The sequence below is a fragment of the Sparus aurata genome, chromosome 9 (genome assembly GCF_900880675.1).
Source record: "Sparus aurata chromosome 9, fSpaAur1.1, whole genome shotgun sequence".
NCBI classification, from domain to species: domain Eukaryota; kingdom Metazoa; phylum Chordata; class Actinopteri; order Spariformes; family Sparidae; genus Sparus; species Sparus aurata.
Genome location: NC_044195.1, coordinates 12,174,322 through 12,187,604, shown reverse-complemented (window position 1 = coordinate 12,187,604; position 13,283 = coordinate 12,174,322). Strand labels below are relative to the sequence as shown.

General features: G+C 42.4%; 2 protein-coding genes across 6 annotated transcripts in view; one reads left to right on the top strand and one right to left on the bottom strand.

Moving 5' to 3' along the window:
• itgbl1 (integrin, beta-like 1) overlaps positions 1–5,358 on the top strand; it is a 53,943-nt gene extending 48,585 nt beyond the window's left edge. The window contains exons 10-11 of one of the 2 annotated variants that reach the window (XM_030427763.1): positions 534–647; positions 4,978–5,358. In XM_030427763.1, the coding sequence (XP_030283623.1) occupies positions 534–647; positions 4,978–5,066 (203 nt within the window). In that variant the 3' untranslated portion in view covers positions 5,067–5,358. Of the gene's footprint in view, positions 1–533; positions 648–4,977 lie in introns of those variants that run through there. The other variant, XR_003985166.1, reaches the window with a different exon arrangement.
• A 970-nt stretch (positions 5,359–6,328) lies between these two features.
• Positions 6,329–13,283, bottom strand: part of fgf14 (fibroblast growth factor 14) — a 125,806-nt gene continuing 118,851 nt past the window's right edge. For all 4 annotated transcript variants that reach the window (XM_030427765.1, XM_030427767.1, XM_030427766.1 and 1 more), the window contains 2 exons: positions 12,137–12,335; positions 6,329–10,106 (listed from right to left, as the gene is read on the bottom strand). In XM_030427765.1, the coding sequence (XP_030283625.1) occupies positions 9,964–10,106; positions 12,137–12,335 (342 nt within the window). In that variant the 3' untranslated portion in view covers positions 6,329–9,963. The remainder of the gene's footprint in view (positions 10,107–12,136; positions 12,336–13,283) is intronic.

The following is a 13,283-nucleotide window of genomic DNA, read 5'->3' as shown; positions in this document are numbered from 1 at the left end:
TCCCGTTGTCCCGCCTCTCTCTTATCTGACTCTCTTTCCCTCCCGCTACGCGTGCCTCCACCTCTCACAACGAGTTCCTGTAACCTGTATGTTGATAGAAATTGGAGAGATTGAAAACATAGTTGCTGGACCTCTGGGTGGGAGCTTTGAGAAAAAAAAAAAAAAAACTGAAGCAGGCAGCAGTAGATTTGTTTCCCTTTACCTATCCTTAATACCTTATTATCCTGCTGCTGCCCTTCAGAGAGACAGGCACAGATGCTGGTGGGGAACAGCGGAAGCTTAAAGTGTGGGTGGATTGGTTTCCTGGTGGCAAAAAGTGTATTAGTGGCTGTTTCCCCGGGGGAACATCTCACATCCACTCGGCCCAACGCTATTTATCTTCGGTGGCGAATAAAGAATTTACAGGACGTAATACAAACATTGTGGCGAGAGCACAAGGGGATGGTGTTCAAAATAAATAGAAAGCGCACACTGCCAAAATGTTACATAAGGTAGATGTGATGTTAATTAACACTCGTGTTTGTGTGTTGCAGGTTCGTGTCACTGTGGCCAATGCATCTGCTCTCCCCAGGACTGGTGGGTGTCTGGAGAGCACTGCGAGTGTGACGACCGAGACTGTGACAAGCATGACGGCCTCATATGCACAGGTGGAGTACGCAAAACACACAACACACACACACACACCTACTCACTAGAGGTCTTTATGGGTCCAAATTAAACCCATGGAGAACCTACCCAAACTCGACATGCATAAACTAATTTTCAAGAAATAGAGGCACGAGCACAGCTGGACCTGATCCAAATAGACAAGAGAATAGTAAGATCAGATCCAAAATACAGAATATGTACACACATACCTCAGTGGCAGTAATCAAAGGTTGCAGTTCGGGCAGATTGGTCAGCTAATAGGGCCACTGGCTGAGCTACTTGCTAACGGCAGCGAGTTACTATAGCCAAAGAATGCTACTGCAAAGAATAGCAAGTCCAGTAACGTGAGCAGCAGTTAGCGGTTACGCTGCCCCCCTATAGCTTTGGAGCTGCCTCTGAATTTTGTCCATTTCCTTTTTAAAGTGGAAACAGACTTTTACCCACCTAGTGTTTCCAAGTGGTACAATTGCCATTGCCGCTATCACAAAGACAGGATCACTTTGTGTTTTGCAAATAGCAGTTTATTCCTTCGTTTAAGTCTATAATGGAGACTTGAAAGCAGATAAAACGGTGCCAGCCACCAGTCAGCCTTCATTTCCTCACACAGTGTGACATAGAAACAGGAAAGATTATAGATAAATGACAAACAACGGTACAAATCACACAATGATAAAACAAACGAGGTAAGAGTTACCGGAAAAAACACATTAAAAACAAAATCAAAGATAAAACAAAGAAAAAAATAAGTTTTTAAGATAGATTTAAAAAAAGAAACAGAGCTACCCTGCCTGATCTCCTCTGGCAGTTCAATCCAAAGTTGAGGGGCCCTGACTCCAAAAGCTCTGTGTCCCTTGGTTTTTAGCCTTGACCTAGAAATTACAAAAAGTCGTCCGCCGGAGGATCTCAGGCTGCATTCAGGTCGCACATATAATCAGGGGCCAACCTCCAATGTGCTGATTATTATTACAGTGCAGTGCATTATCTACCAATGTAGATAATGTTAAAATAATTGTTATGTAGACTTCTGTGAATGGTCTTGCTGCAGCTTTTTGAACAAGTTTGAAGTTTGGAAAGGTTGAAATGAGTGACACAGGAATGGAGCAAACTGCAATAATCTAACTGGGAGGTGATGAAGGAGTGTAGGACAATTTTTAAAGATTTTTTGTGGATAAAAAGGATGAGATTTTCGAGATACTGCTTAGTTGAAGGAAGCACAACTAAATGTCTGATTTCACCCCATCGATCAAAGTTGTTGTCGAAGATAAACAAACAAGATTTCTTCAGTGAGATTTGATGCATCTGGACGAACGCGAAGAGGACAGTGGAAGCGACGTCTAGAGGGAACAAATCTACATGTTGTCATCCACCATTGATGTAAACGGCTGTGGTTGTGAGTCAGAGAACAAGAAAATGAACTGAGATTACACACAAACACACACCCACGCACGCACACATGTACACAACTCACACACACGCAAACATTTTCTCGCTCTCCACAGGAGCCGTCTTCTCCCCACTGATAATGGAAATCTCAGAACATGTTTAGAATTATTTTTTGCCCCAGGGCCTGTCACAATCTGGACAGCTGTTCACAAGTGTTTCTCATCATGAGTCCATGACTCCAAATGTCAGCCTTAATGTCATTCAAATGAGCGTCAGTTGCTCCAGATGCAGACAAGCATTGCTTAAAAATTGCCGAAAACTGCGCGGAAACAAAGAAAACTGATGGCAATGTCTGTTAAATGTCCCTGATTACCATATAACACACTGGAGTGTGTATATTTGAAAAATTACCATATACATGAGAATTACTATAATGGAAGCGGTGTTTAACATGAGATGGCTATTCTTGAATATGCAGGTAAAATCAGTGAATGCTTCACCGGGTAGCAGTGATGGAGCCATGTCGATGATATCAAGTTTTTAATAAATGACCCTGTGTGTGGAGATTTCATGGACCCTTCAAAGCCGTAGATTCTCATTACACATACAACTGGTGAGTGATGTGGAAAATTCAGCGTATTAGGAATGCTTGCTGGTTAATTTCATGCACTGAATAGGATAATTTCAGCCACCAGTTCAGAAAAGGAGATAAAAAGGTCTGCTAGAGCGTCTGCAGTGCAGGTGTAATGGCAAAATACCTTTATTCACCAACACGTCTAATTGTGTTTATTATGGGTGTTTACATACATTTGTCTATCGGAACTATTAGAATCACCTGAAACGTTTTGGTATCAGCATTATTTGTTGAAAATGGAATTAATAGCTATTTTCATTATTGATTAAAAAAAAAAAAATGCTCATCACAATTTCCCGAATTGCTTCTTTTATCCAAGCAACAGTCCCAAATCCAAACATTCTTTATTTATTATAATACATGACAAATAAAAGCAGCAAATCGTCACATTTGAGAAGCTGGAACTAGCACTTTTGACACTGATGTTCGAAAAATGACTGAAACCATTAATGGACTATTGTGATCACTCAATTTCCGCGACTAATCACTGCAGCTCTGAAGTGCCATAACAGAATTTCCTGTTGGTTTGAGTGAATTCTCGTGTGAACAAAACATTGCCTCTCATAATATTTAAGTTGACACTCAGGAGAGCGGGTCCCAGGCACCCAAAGCCTGGTCGTCCTATGGAACCACTGTTAATTTTTCTTAATGTAAATTAAGTCCCATGAAAATACCAAACAATCCAACAGATAAGTGCTGCCAGTGTGTCTGATAAATCGTATTCCTCTGTGCCATACAGCTCCAATGTTGTCAAAACATACGAAAGTGCTGCATTGCAATGGGTGACATGTTTCTTCATTACCATGAACATGGACATCGTCTCCCAAACGCCATCCTGCTAACACACCCACTGATGAAAGAAGCATGTAGCTGTCTTGCCTCAGGCACAGCAGCAATAATAACACGTTAACATACTCTCTTGAATTCAATAAGGTTGAGAGGTTTTAACAGCAAAATGTGCTACGGTCCGCTCTCAGTACATTATTATAAAGAATAGTATCAGATTACTTTTAATGATGGATTACTCTCCAAACAGTCTTTTTAGTGCAGCTGATGGAGTTGAAACTACAACAACCTGCTTTATATGTGGTCCAATCGATAACAATGCGTCAGATCTCATACACTGATCACATGCTTATGTGTAAAACCCCAATCTGCGAGCTATCAGAGGTGTAGCTACAAATGCATGAAAAGGAGTAAAACGTGCAATATTTCCCCCTAAGATGTAGCGGAATAGAAATACTGTGTGAGGCGCATAACACTGAAATACTCAGACTAAGGACAAGTACCTTAGAGTTGCACTTAGTCCAGTACTACAGCACAGTAAATGTACATAAAGATGCGTTTCAAAACTGGCTGTTGATGCTCATTAGCCCATCAAATATGTGTAAATTTGCAGATGAAAATAGTCCACATGAGCTGAACTTGCGGATGAGTGCAGTGAGGGAGATGGAAAGTTTTGAGCGACAGACTAATGCATTGTTGTGGTTGGTAATTTCATGGGATTTACTGCCAATAAGAGGCGCGAGGCCGGCTTTATCCTTTAATCGGAGGAGGTCTGTTTAGTCTGCAGTCTGGATGCATTCAGATCAACAAGCGGCTCGATTACGCCTGTGTTGACTGACACCTCAAGCTCAGTCCCTGAATGTGACACCCTCTCTCTCTCTTACCACGCCGTTCTTCTCATCCACTCACCCATCTCCTTACCCCCATCTCTGCCGCATTCTGTCTTTTAATCTCAGTTTCACTGCTTTATCGCCCCCTTCTCCCTCTGTGCACTACCCCCTCCCCTCCCACTGTGATATTTTGCAGTAGATATGTCTCTTCAGCTGTGTGACAGAGGGCCAGCAGGAGGAGTCCTCCTAACCTCGGCATCCTCTGTCTGACAGCTCAGGGAGCTTGTGACAAGCTTGGGGCGACTGGATTATAACACAGTGGGATAACATCCTACTCCGGGTGTTTCATACCTAAATGAAAAGCTCATGCTTAAATGAAAAAGTAGGAGTGCATCTGACGTGCTGACCCGCCCCCCCTTTTGGTTGAACAGTTCTTCCCAGCCGAGGATATGTGAGCGTTGAACAAATGTGGCGAAAAGTGTGGAGACTTTTCACTCCTAATTAAACCTGAGTTTTCTCCTCTGCCGAGTGGACGAAAGCGGCGGAAAACTGTCCTGAGCAGTCAGCCTCCGTTCCCCATCGCCCTGCCTGAGCTGCACCCAGGGAAGCAGGGTGTGAAAAGAGGAACCTTGTTAAAGGTCAGGCATGATGGCACAGCTCTTAATTCACAGCTTTTCTTCTCACATCTTCTCACAGGGAACGGGCTGTGCAATTGCGGCAACTGTGAGTGCTGGGACGGCTGGACAGGGAACGCTTGCGAAATCTGGGTGGGAGAAGAGTACTGAGGAAGATGAGGCGGAGGAGGAGGAGGAGGAGGAGGAAGAGAGGACACTGGTATAAGAGACAGGAGGCCTGGCTGCCCAGAGCGACCAGAGCACCACTGATGGTCTCCACCGGGCTGGTAAAAGAACCACAGCCTGGAAAACCACAGGAAGAAGGGGGAAGACGGAACTACACAAGGACGTGATTCGGCATATCATTACCAGCATTCATTCTTTTATTGTACTGGTTACAAATGACCCTTATTAAACTGGGTGTTGTAGGTGTAAAAGAAACATAAATATATTACCATGTAAACATTTGTTTCAAGAACATCTTTATGTGTATTTTGTTATAATTATATATACATATATGTATACATATATATCTATATATCTATAGATATATCTACATATATAGATATCTATATATATAGCTATATCTATATCTACATAGATCTATATAGATATAGATCTCTATAGATATAGATAAAAGAACGCCATATTCCAGATGGCTACACATAAAATAGGTGGCAGATTAAAGGGACAGTTCACCCCAAAATAAAGATAAAGAATTATTTTGCGTCTTACATGTAATGCTATATATCCATCTATATTATTTTGGTGTGAACTTTCAAGTTTTGGAGATGTCTGCCTTCTTTTCGAAATATAGTGTAACTAGATGACACAAAATGTACACTTGATAAAATCAAAACAAAGAAACTTCTCTTTCCAGAAAACCTGTCATGGTTACTCAGGATGATCCATAGACCTTGTTGTGAGCACCTTCACGTAGGAACTGTTTCCTTCAGCCGAGGAGGACACTATTAACGTCTCCACCTTGAGATGTCACAAGCGCGAGCCTCTCGACCATGAGTAGGTGCAGGCTTCCGTCTGCGTGGTGTAGTTCAGTAGAAAGAAAAAAGTTCCTACATGCTCACCAGAAGGTCTGTGGATTATCTTGAGTAACTGGGTCATGGTTTCTAGACAGAGACATTGCTGTTGAGCATCTTCAAATTTCCTGTTGTTTTTTTTTTTGCCACTGTAAGCACCAGAGGCCGAGTGCCGTCATTTCAACTGTGCAACTCACACCAAAACAATGCAGATGGATAAATAGCGCCACAGGTACGAGGGAAAATATGTAATTTAGATTTTTGGGGTGGACTGTACCTTTAAGGTGACAAGTTTTTGGCGTATGTGGGATACAGTAGGTCTGTTGGTACAAAGTGGTACAAAGCTGTGTGTTGTTCCAAAGTTGGGCTGAAATTTCACTCGAGGGCTGGAGGCAGTTACTGTTTGAGGTTTTTATTTCTTTTTCATAATAAAACATTAAATGTGCCGCATGACACAACAGTTTGCATGGAAAACAATGCGAAGACCTTAATCATACATGGTTACAAATTTGTTATAACATGACATAACTCCAATGGGCATACTTGCAATGGTATATATATATATTTTTTGAAAATAAATCGTTTTAATAGTGCCTATTCTTCTCCGCCGGGGGGGGGGAAATCAAACCAAACAATCTGCCATGAAACCCACACTGTACTACTGGAGGTACGTGATGGACATTTCTCACTCAACTCATACTAGTGATAAGGTTAAATTCTAAGTGGAAGGAAACAAAGAGAGGGCATACATAGTTCAGTAGTGGCATGCTGGATGTCCATGTCACTTCAAAAGGTGGCATCTGGGGATGAGAGCTGCATTGACACAAGAGCTCCGTCACCACTCAAAAAGAGGACCGATAAGAAGTCACAAAGAAAATTTAATGTAAATTCTACTTTGGCCTTTTTTCATGCTTAAACTAGCCAACCCCTCTGTTTTCATTGTCCCATCAAAAAATGACAGGTGCAATAATATACTGCACACTATATTGCATTAAGTATGTTACTGACATTACAGTACACCTTTATATAAATATTTTTATTCAATATGTTGTATATGTGTATACAACAAACACAAACTGTATAGTGTAGACAAACTCGTTGCATATATGTATGTAAAATTAGCGGTACATACCAACAGTTCTTGATAGACATAGCCTACTACATGCAGTTCATCAATGCCATCCTCTCCCCATGCAACAGATGGGACAACGTACAAAATAAGGTTGAGAAGAAAAACAGAAGCGACAAAGGAACTCTTGTTTGCTAGAATATTCTGAAGGTGGGGGGGCGGGGACAAAGCATAAGAGTGACTGGGATCAGGAGATGACATCGCACGCGACCCGTATACGAGAGAAAAAATGAGGACAGAAGAAATAAAGGATGGCTACAGAGATCCAAACAGAGATGTACATTTACACACCGGTCATTTACAAAAATAAAGTCAGCCTCGGAGGAGCCAGTTGACTGGTCTGCGGGGCTGGAGCAGCAGCCAGCCCAGCATGTAGAGTTTGTAAGGGTGAAGGATGACGGGCTGTAATGAGGACAGAACACCGGCCTCAGATACAACTGCAAGCGGTTTCCAGCTCCCGCGTGTGTTCGTGCGTAGTACGCCATTTTTGTTACAGCATCAACAGCTTTGTACAGACGAATATTGAACTATTTAACTAATGTGCTTCGATGTGCCGTAATCAGAAATGGCCACGTGTAATCCCAACAAACCACAAATCGTAGTCACCATATCAATTTCTCAATATAGTTGCGGTCTTAGCAGCACATGGTGGCAACGGTCTACTTAACACTCTAAATCTTACCTAACAAAAACTATTAGGAAAAAATCACTGAGGCAAGACGAACGTTATAAATTGATCGATCGGGTTGAGTTTTGATACAAAAAAAAACACCAAAAAAAACAGCTAACAGTCGTGATGAGAATGCAGAATGGAAAAGTGCAGCGGGTTACCTTTCGGATTAGCTGTGAGTGTGCTGTAGCCTACAACATGCCCATTTAACTCCCACACCGAACGTCAGTGCTCTTCAGCTTACACGGAGTGAAGAACGGTACCCATACCTTGTTCCTTATAGAAAAGACATGCACGTGATTAATTCAAGGTATAAGTACTTCTCCAAAAAAATGACATCAGTCAAGACCTTCGGGGGGGGGGTCTGAGCGGAGCTGATTCCTTTCCGACAGAACAAATGCTATCACAGTGAAAGCTTCGATGGATCAGAATCAGAGAATCAGGATTTGTTTTCTTTCTTTTTTTTGTTTTTGTTTTTTCCTAAAGAATCAGTTCTTCTTGGGATGAAAAAAGACTTTGGTCATTTCAGAATGAGTACGTCTGAGTGTGGTTCTTTTTCAATGTATTAATGCTACGCGTCCTCTACATGGGTGTATCGGGTGGGTGAGGCACCTTTGGCCCAGTGGGGACTGGGAACCTGTTTTTGCATGCCGGGAATCAAGGTCCAAACAGGCACGTGATAGGCCAAGATGATCAGTACTGGACTCTGCATGCTGAGCTAGGAGACAAATCCTCTCGTAATAATAATAATCATAATAATCATAATAATAATAATCATAATAATAATATCTAGTCATTTAAAAAGTTATGATTTTTAAGAGTCATTTTCCCTAAGTTTTATACAGTGAAAATGTTACAATACAAGCCATCTCTTGTATAACTGCTGCAAGAAGAGAGAACACAATATTAACCTTGCCCATGCTTTAGTTTGCTGAACCAAATAGGGATGCAGCCAGTATAAATGTCGCCTACTGGTTTTTTTCAGCCATGTTGTCTTCTGGCTTTAAGTAGACTCTGCCATAAGATGGCTGCCAGTGCTGCAGTTATAGACCATCTGGGTCAAAGCCACAAGCCTTGCCTCGTAGTCCAAAGAAGTCAGTGAGTGAGGGACAGAGGCCTACAAGGCCTAGAGATATTCCTAGAGCCCACGCTCTGAAATAAGATTAAAGAAAAATAAACTTCAGGTTTTTTCATTTACCAGAGAAGGCGGACTGAACCGCTGGTGGGACTTAGATAGTGATATGTATACACCATTCCTTACAGTGCTCTCCCACCCACACACACATCTGTTTAGAAATGTGTGTGTATGCATTTGTATGTGTGTAGGGAGCGCCTCGCATTGATTGCAGTGGCGGTAATTAGCACTTCATCAACTATGATTGCAGGAGCTATCTGCCAGCCTCCAGTGTGTTTTTATCAGCCGCAAAAAGCAACATCTCTGATTTTTTTTTTTTCTTCCTCTCTCACAAACTTTGTTCGTCTGTAAGTGTGAGTGTGTGCATGTTGTAGGCAAGAAGAAAATTTGGATTGTATTTTATTTTGATTTTCTAAATGTGTGTTTTATGCCACATCTGTGTGGATGTGTTTCTTAGAAAATCACACGACTCCCTTGCAAAATGTTTTTATCTTTTCTAGGTTACTTGACAAAGAGAAAAGTGTGTGACTAGAGATAGAAAGAGAAGGAGAGGGGAACATACTCGTAAAAAATAGAGGACGACAGTCCAAATATTTACTCTATCTATACAGTCTCTATCCCAGAACATAGCTGGTGAACTGTGGTATAGAAAATAGATCTGAAGTTACACAGACTCTGCTGCAACAGGGCATTATAGGAGAGGGAGGGGTTTCTTGAATGAACCGTCAGCAAGCGAAGTACCACGGGCGTGGCTGTGAAACACGCGTTATTCACATGAATTCTCACAGTTTCAGAGGAATCTGAAGGCATTCCATGATCAGAGGTCCTCTTCCCTCCTGTGCTGGAGAAACTCAGCCGCCTCAGAATCCGTCTGCCCGAGTGGGGACAGCGGGAGAAAGGGGGAGGGGGCAGAGGAAGAGGAAGGAGGAGCAAGAGAAGAAAAAGGAAGGGAGGGAGGGAGGTTTGCCTGGGTCTGATCCACAGAAGAAAGAGGGTCTGGAGTCTAGTCGAGGGGGGAAAAAAGCCCTGCCTCCGTCACGTTCCCTCCCCCCTCCTCACACACACACACACACACACCGGGCACTGGTCAGGTGTGGCTATGTGGCGGGCTTGTCGGGCTTGCTGACGGGTTTGCCTCCGTTCATTACTGCCGGCTCACTTGTGCTTTTACTGGGAGGTACCGCCGCCTTGGGCACCGTCTCTCCAACATCATGCAACGATGGCTCTCTGTACATGGCGACTAAGGAAAGAAAGCAGAGGAACAAGAGAAAAGATGTTAGCAGGGGCGTCTTTCCTGCACTGTTAAGTTCACCTGTGTAGAACTTTTAAATGAGCGTATATGCCCTCAAAATACATGCTGGTTCTTCCTTTCAGAAAACATTTATACATACAGAAAAAAAAAAAAACTAAAATAAAGGCAACCTGCAATTTACAGATAGAAAAAAGGCTGACATATTTTTTTTGGTCTTCATGTGACCGTCCTCACTTGCTTCCGTCTCCTTCAGGGCTGATTCGGAGTCTAAGTACACACTTTCCAACAAAACAGCAAGAAGTGACTCATTATCCGCCACTTCACACCCACTAGACTGCAGCTGTATTACAGCCTTGACAGGACACTTCAACTTGATTCAATGTTTAAATGATAGGACACAATCAGGCTGGTGGCTGACAAGAGTGAAGGTGGCATCTGCCTGACCATCAACGTTTCATACTGCACTCACAGAAGCCGTCCTGCCTCCTACACTGGGTGCTTACAGCAGCAAAATAGCGGATCAGCACACACACACACACACAAAAATATTGTCAAACAGATATTTCACATAGTCGTAACATAACTAAGGGTATAGGATCATGTCTGATTGTACGGGACATCTGTCTCTTAACGTAACAAGGGTAGTCATGTCTTATTGTGTTCAGCTTGCGATGCAAAGCCATTCGGATTTATTTGTGTCTCCACCTAAACGTCGTGGTCTCTGCTCCGACAAAAATGCCATCATTTACAGTAACAAGGTCTCTTACAATGTTGACAGCTGAATAACTGCTTCAGGGGGGAAAAAAGTGGAAAGAAATGGAGGAAATGCTAATTATGCCCCTTGAGTCCTTCCAAATGAGTGAAAAGAAAACAAAACAGAAGGCTCTTACACTGTTTTTGTACAGCCAGGTTTGGTGATGTGATTTTTTTAAATTTGACTTTCACCTGAAAGTCAGCTCCCCTAAAACATTGACTTATTGAAAAAAATAAAAAATAAAATCATTACCCGCCCAAGCAGATTCAGCTCCGGTTTTGTTTGCCTAAAATATGAGAACTCCGTCTCTGAGAGCTCTGCTGCCACAACAATATGATGGCTGTGCGACTTTCACAGGTGGGTGTCTCAGAATCTTATTAAGTGAGAAAATACTTCATGCTATTCTGTGATGTGGGTGATTTGACCCTCTCAAGGACGGAACAGGCAATACCGAGTACTTTCTTTTCTTAATGTCAACAAATCGGTAATGTCGTGGTTTCTATTTCTATTCATCCCTTCTTCCACAACCTGTGGCAACTGGTCCCCACCGAGGACAGAAAAAAAAAATCTTGGGAAAAAAGATCACATATGTAAAAAGGGTCACTAGTTTTCTAAAGCAGCTGGGCACTGTAGTTTTCAGTAAATAATACTCACACAGGAATAAGTATGGCCACTTGTGGATTCACACTCATTTGCTGCTCTAGTAAATATTCACAGCAGCATAATATATCAGGATAGTGAATAGGTTCATTGAATATCAGAATATCACCACTATCCCTTGTATTACGATAAAAGTTTAACAAGTGTTTTTTAATTTATTTGAAAAATAAAACCAAAAAATGAGCCCCTAGAGGGTTAGGGTTTACCCCTAAGGATTAATTAGGAGTACCACATCAAAAAGAAACTGCTGTCTAAGCCTAAATCTCTGTGCAGAATTAAAAAGTTGCAATTTGATCACACTCACTCAGAGTGTCCATGATAACATTCTTATGGCAAAATCAACACGTATATACAAGCTTCTCAAATGCTAAGGAACTGATTCCTTTCCCACTGCCAGGATCACAGGATCACACCAAAAAATTAGCAAAAATGACTGTGTCATGTTTCTAACAATTCTATTTGGAGCTGATAAACACCTGTGACTACAGCAGAGTCTGTTGACCTGCTTGTGAATGCTGATCGAACCCTTTCCCAATGAAGACAATGCCAGAGTGTGCGTTGGTGGCTTTTTGTCCAGCGTGAAAGGGGTTTTTACAATACATACCTTCTAATGGCTTGGGCAGGAAGTGAGCAGCTGGTTTTGTTTTTTTCACTCGGTTCCCCTTCATGGCTTGGCCCTCTTTATTGAGCCCTAGGAACCAAGCTCTCCCCGACTCCTGTTGTCTGTACAACATGGACGAGTAGATCACATAGTAGTTCTCAAACACCGACTCTTTGAACTTGCACTCCGCTGTAAAGAGTTCCTGCGGGGACAGACAGCGCGCAGATTGTGAGAACACTCAACACTCAAACCAAAAAAACAATACAAAGATTACATCTGAATACAACATGAGAAAGACATTCCAGTGGACTCAGATTAAGAATTTATGGTTCGTATTATAGAAGAATGAAACAGCTGTCAGATTCATAATTTACACTCTAGCTTTTATGGGGGTCAGCAGGACAGGGACCACCTTTTATTCCAAGCCCACAACGTATAGAATAATGTTATGGCGGGCACGGAAACTGCCTCGCCAGGTGAAATGGGCTTCATACTTACACCTGTCGTGAAAAGGATGAGCGCTGCAGAGTCCACCTTGCTATAATCAGGTCTGATTCAAGCCGAGCCTAATGACCTGCTCTGATGAAATGCAACTCTCACTCTCTCCTTGGCCTTAACCTTGACATCAGATGTAGGAACACTCGTTTAGCCAATTAGCTTGTGTTCCCGGCAGAAAAGTATCTATTGTTGGGCATTGACCCCGATGCCCCAGCAATGGAAGTATCAGCACTATTCACCACCCCAGATGTCTTGCCCGACACTCCCGGCTTGTTCTCCAGTTTCCCCCTAATTGATAAAACCCAACGGGGATCATTCTTTCCAAATACTATGTCTTCTATCAGCAATTTGTCTATGCCATCTGAACTTTGTGCGAATAATGATAGAACTAATCAAGTGACTCCTCCATCCTTTACACCTCAAACTGGCAATGACGAATGAACACCGAGGCGCCACATCTCTTTCTGCCATTGCCCATTCATCTCCAACCAGAAGGGTAATAAAAAGCGTTTCCACACTGTCCGCCCTGCTAAGCTAAAAATAAAGGCATTCATCGGGGTGTATTAATCAAGGCACACTCATCACAATGGAGAGTTTCGCCACATCTGTTGTTGGCATCTCACACTGAGCTGGCACAAAGAACCGCTGAGAG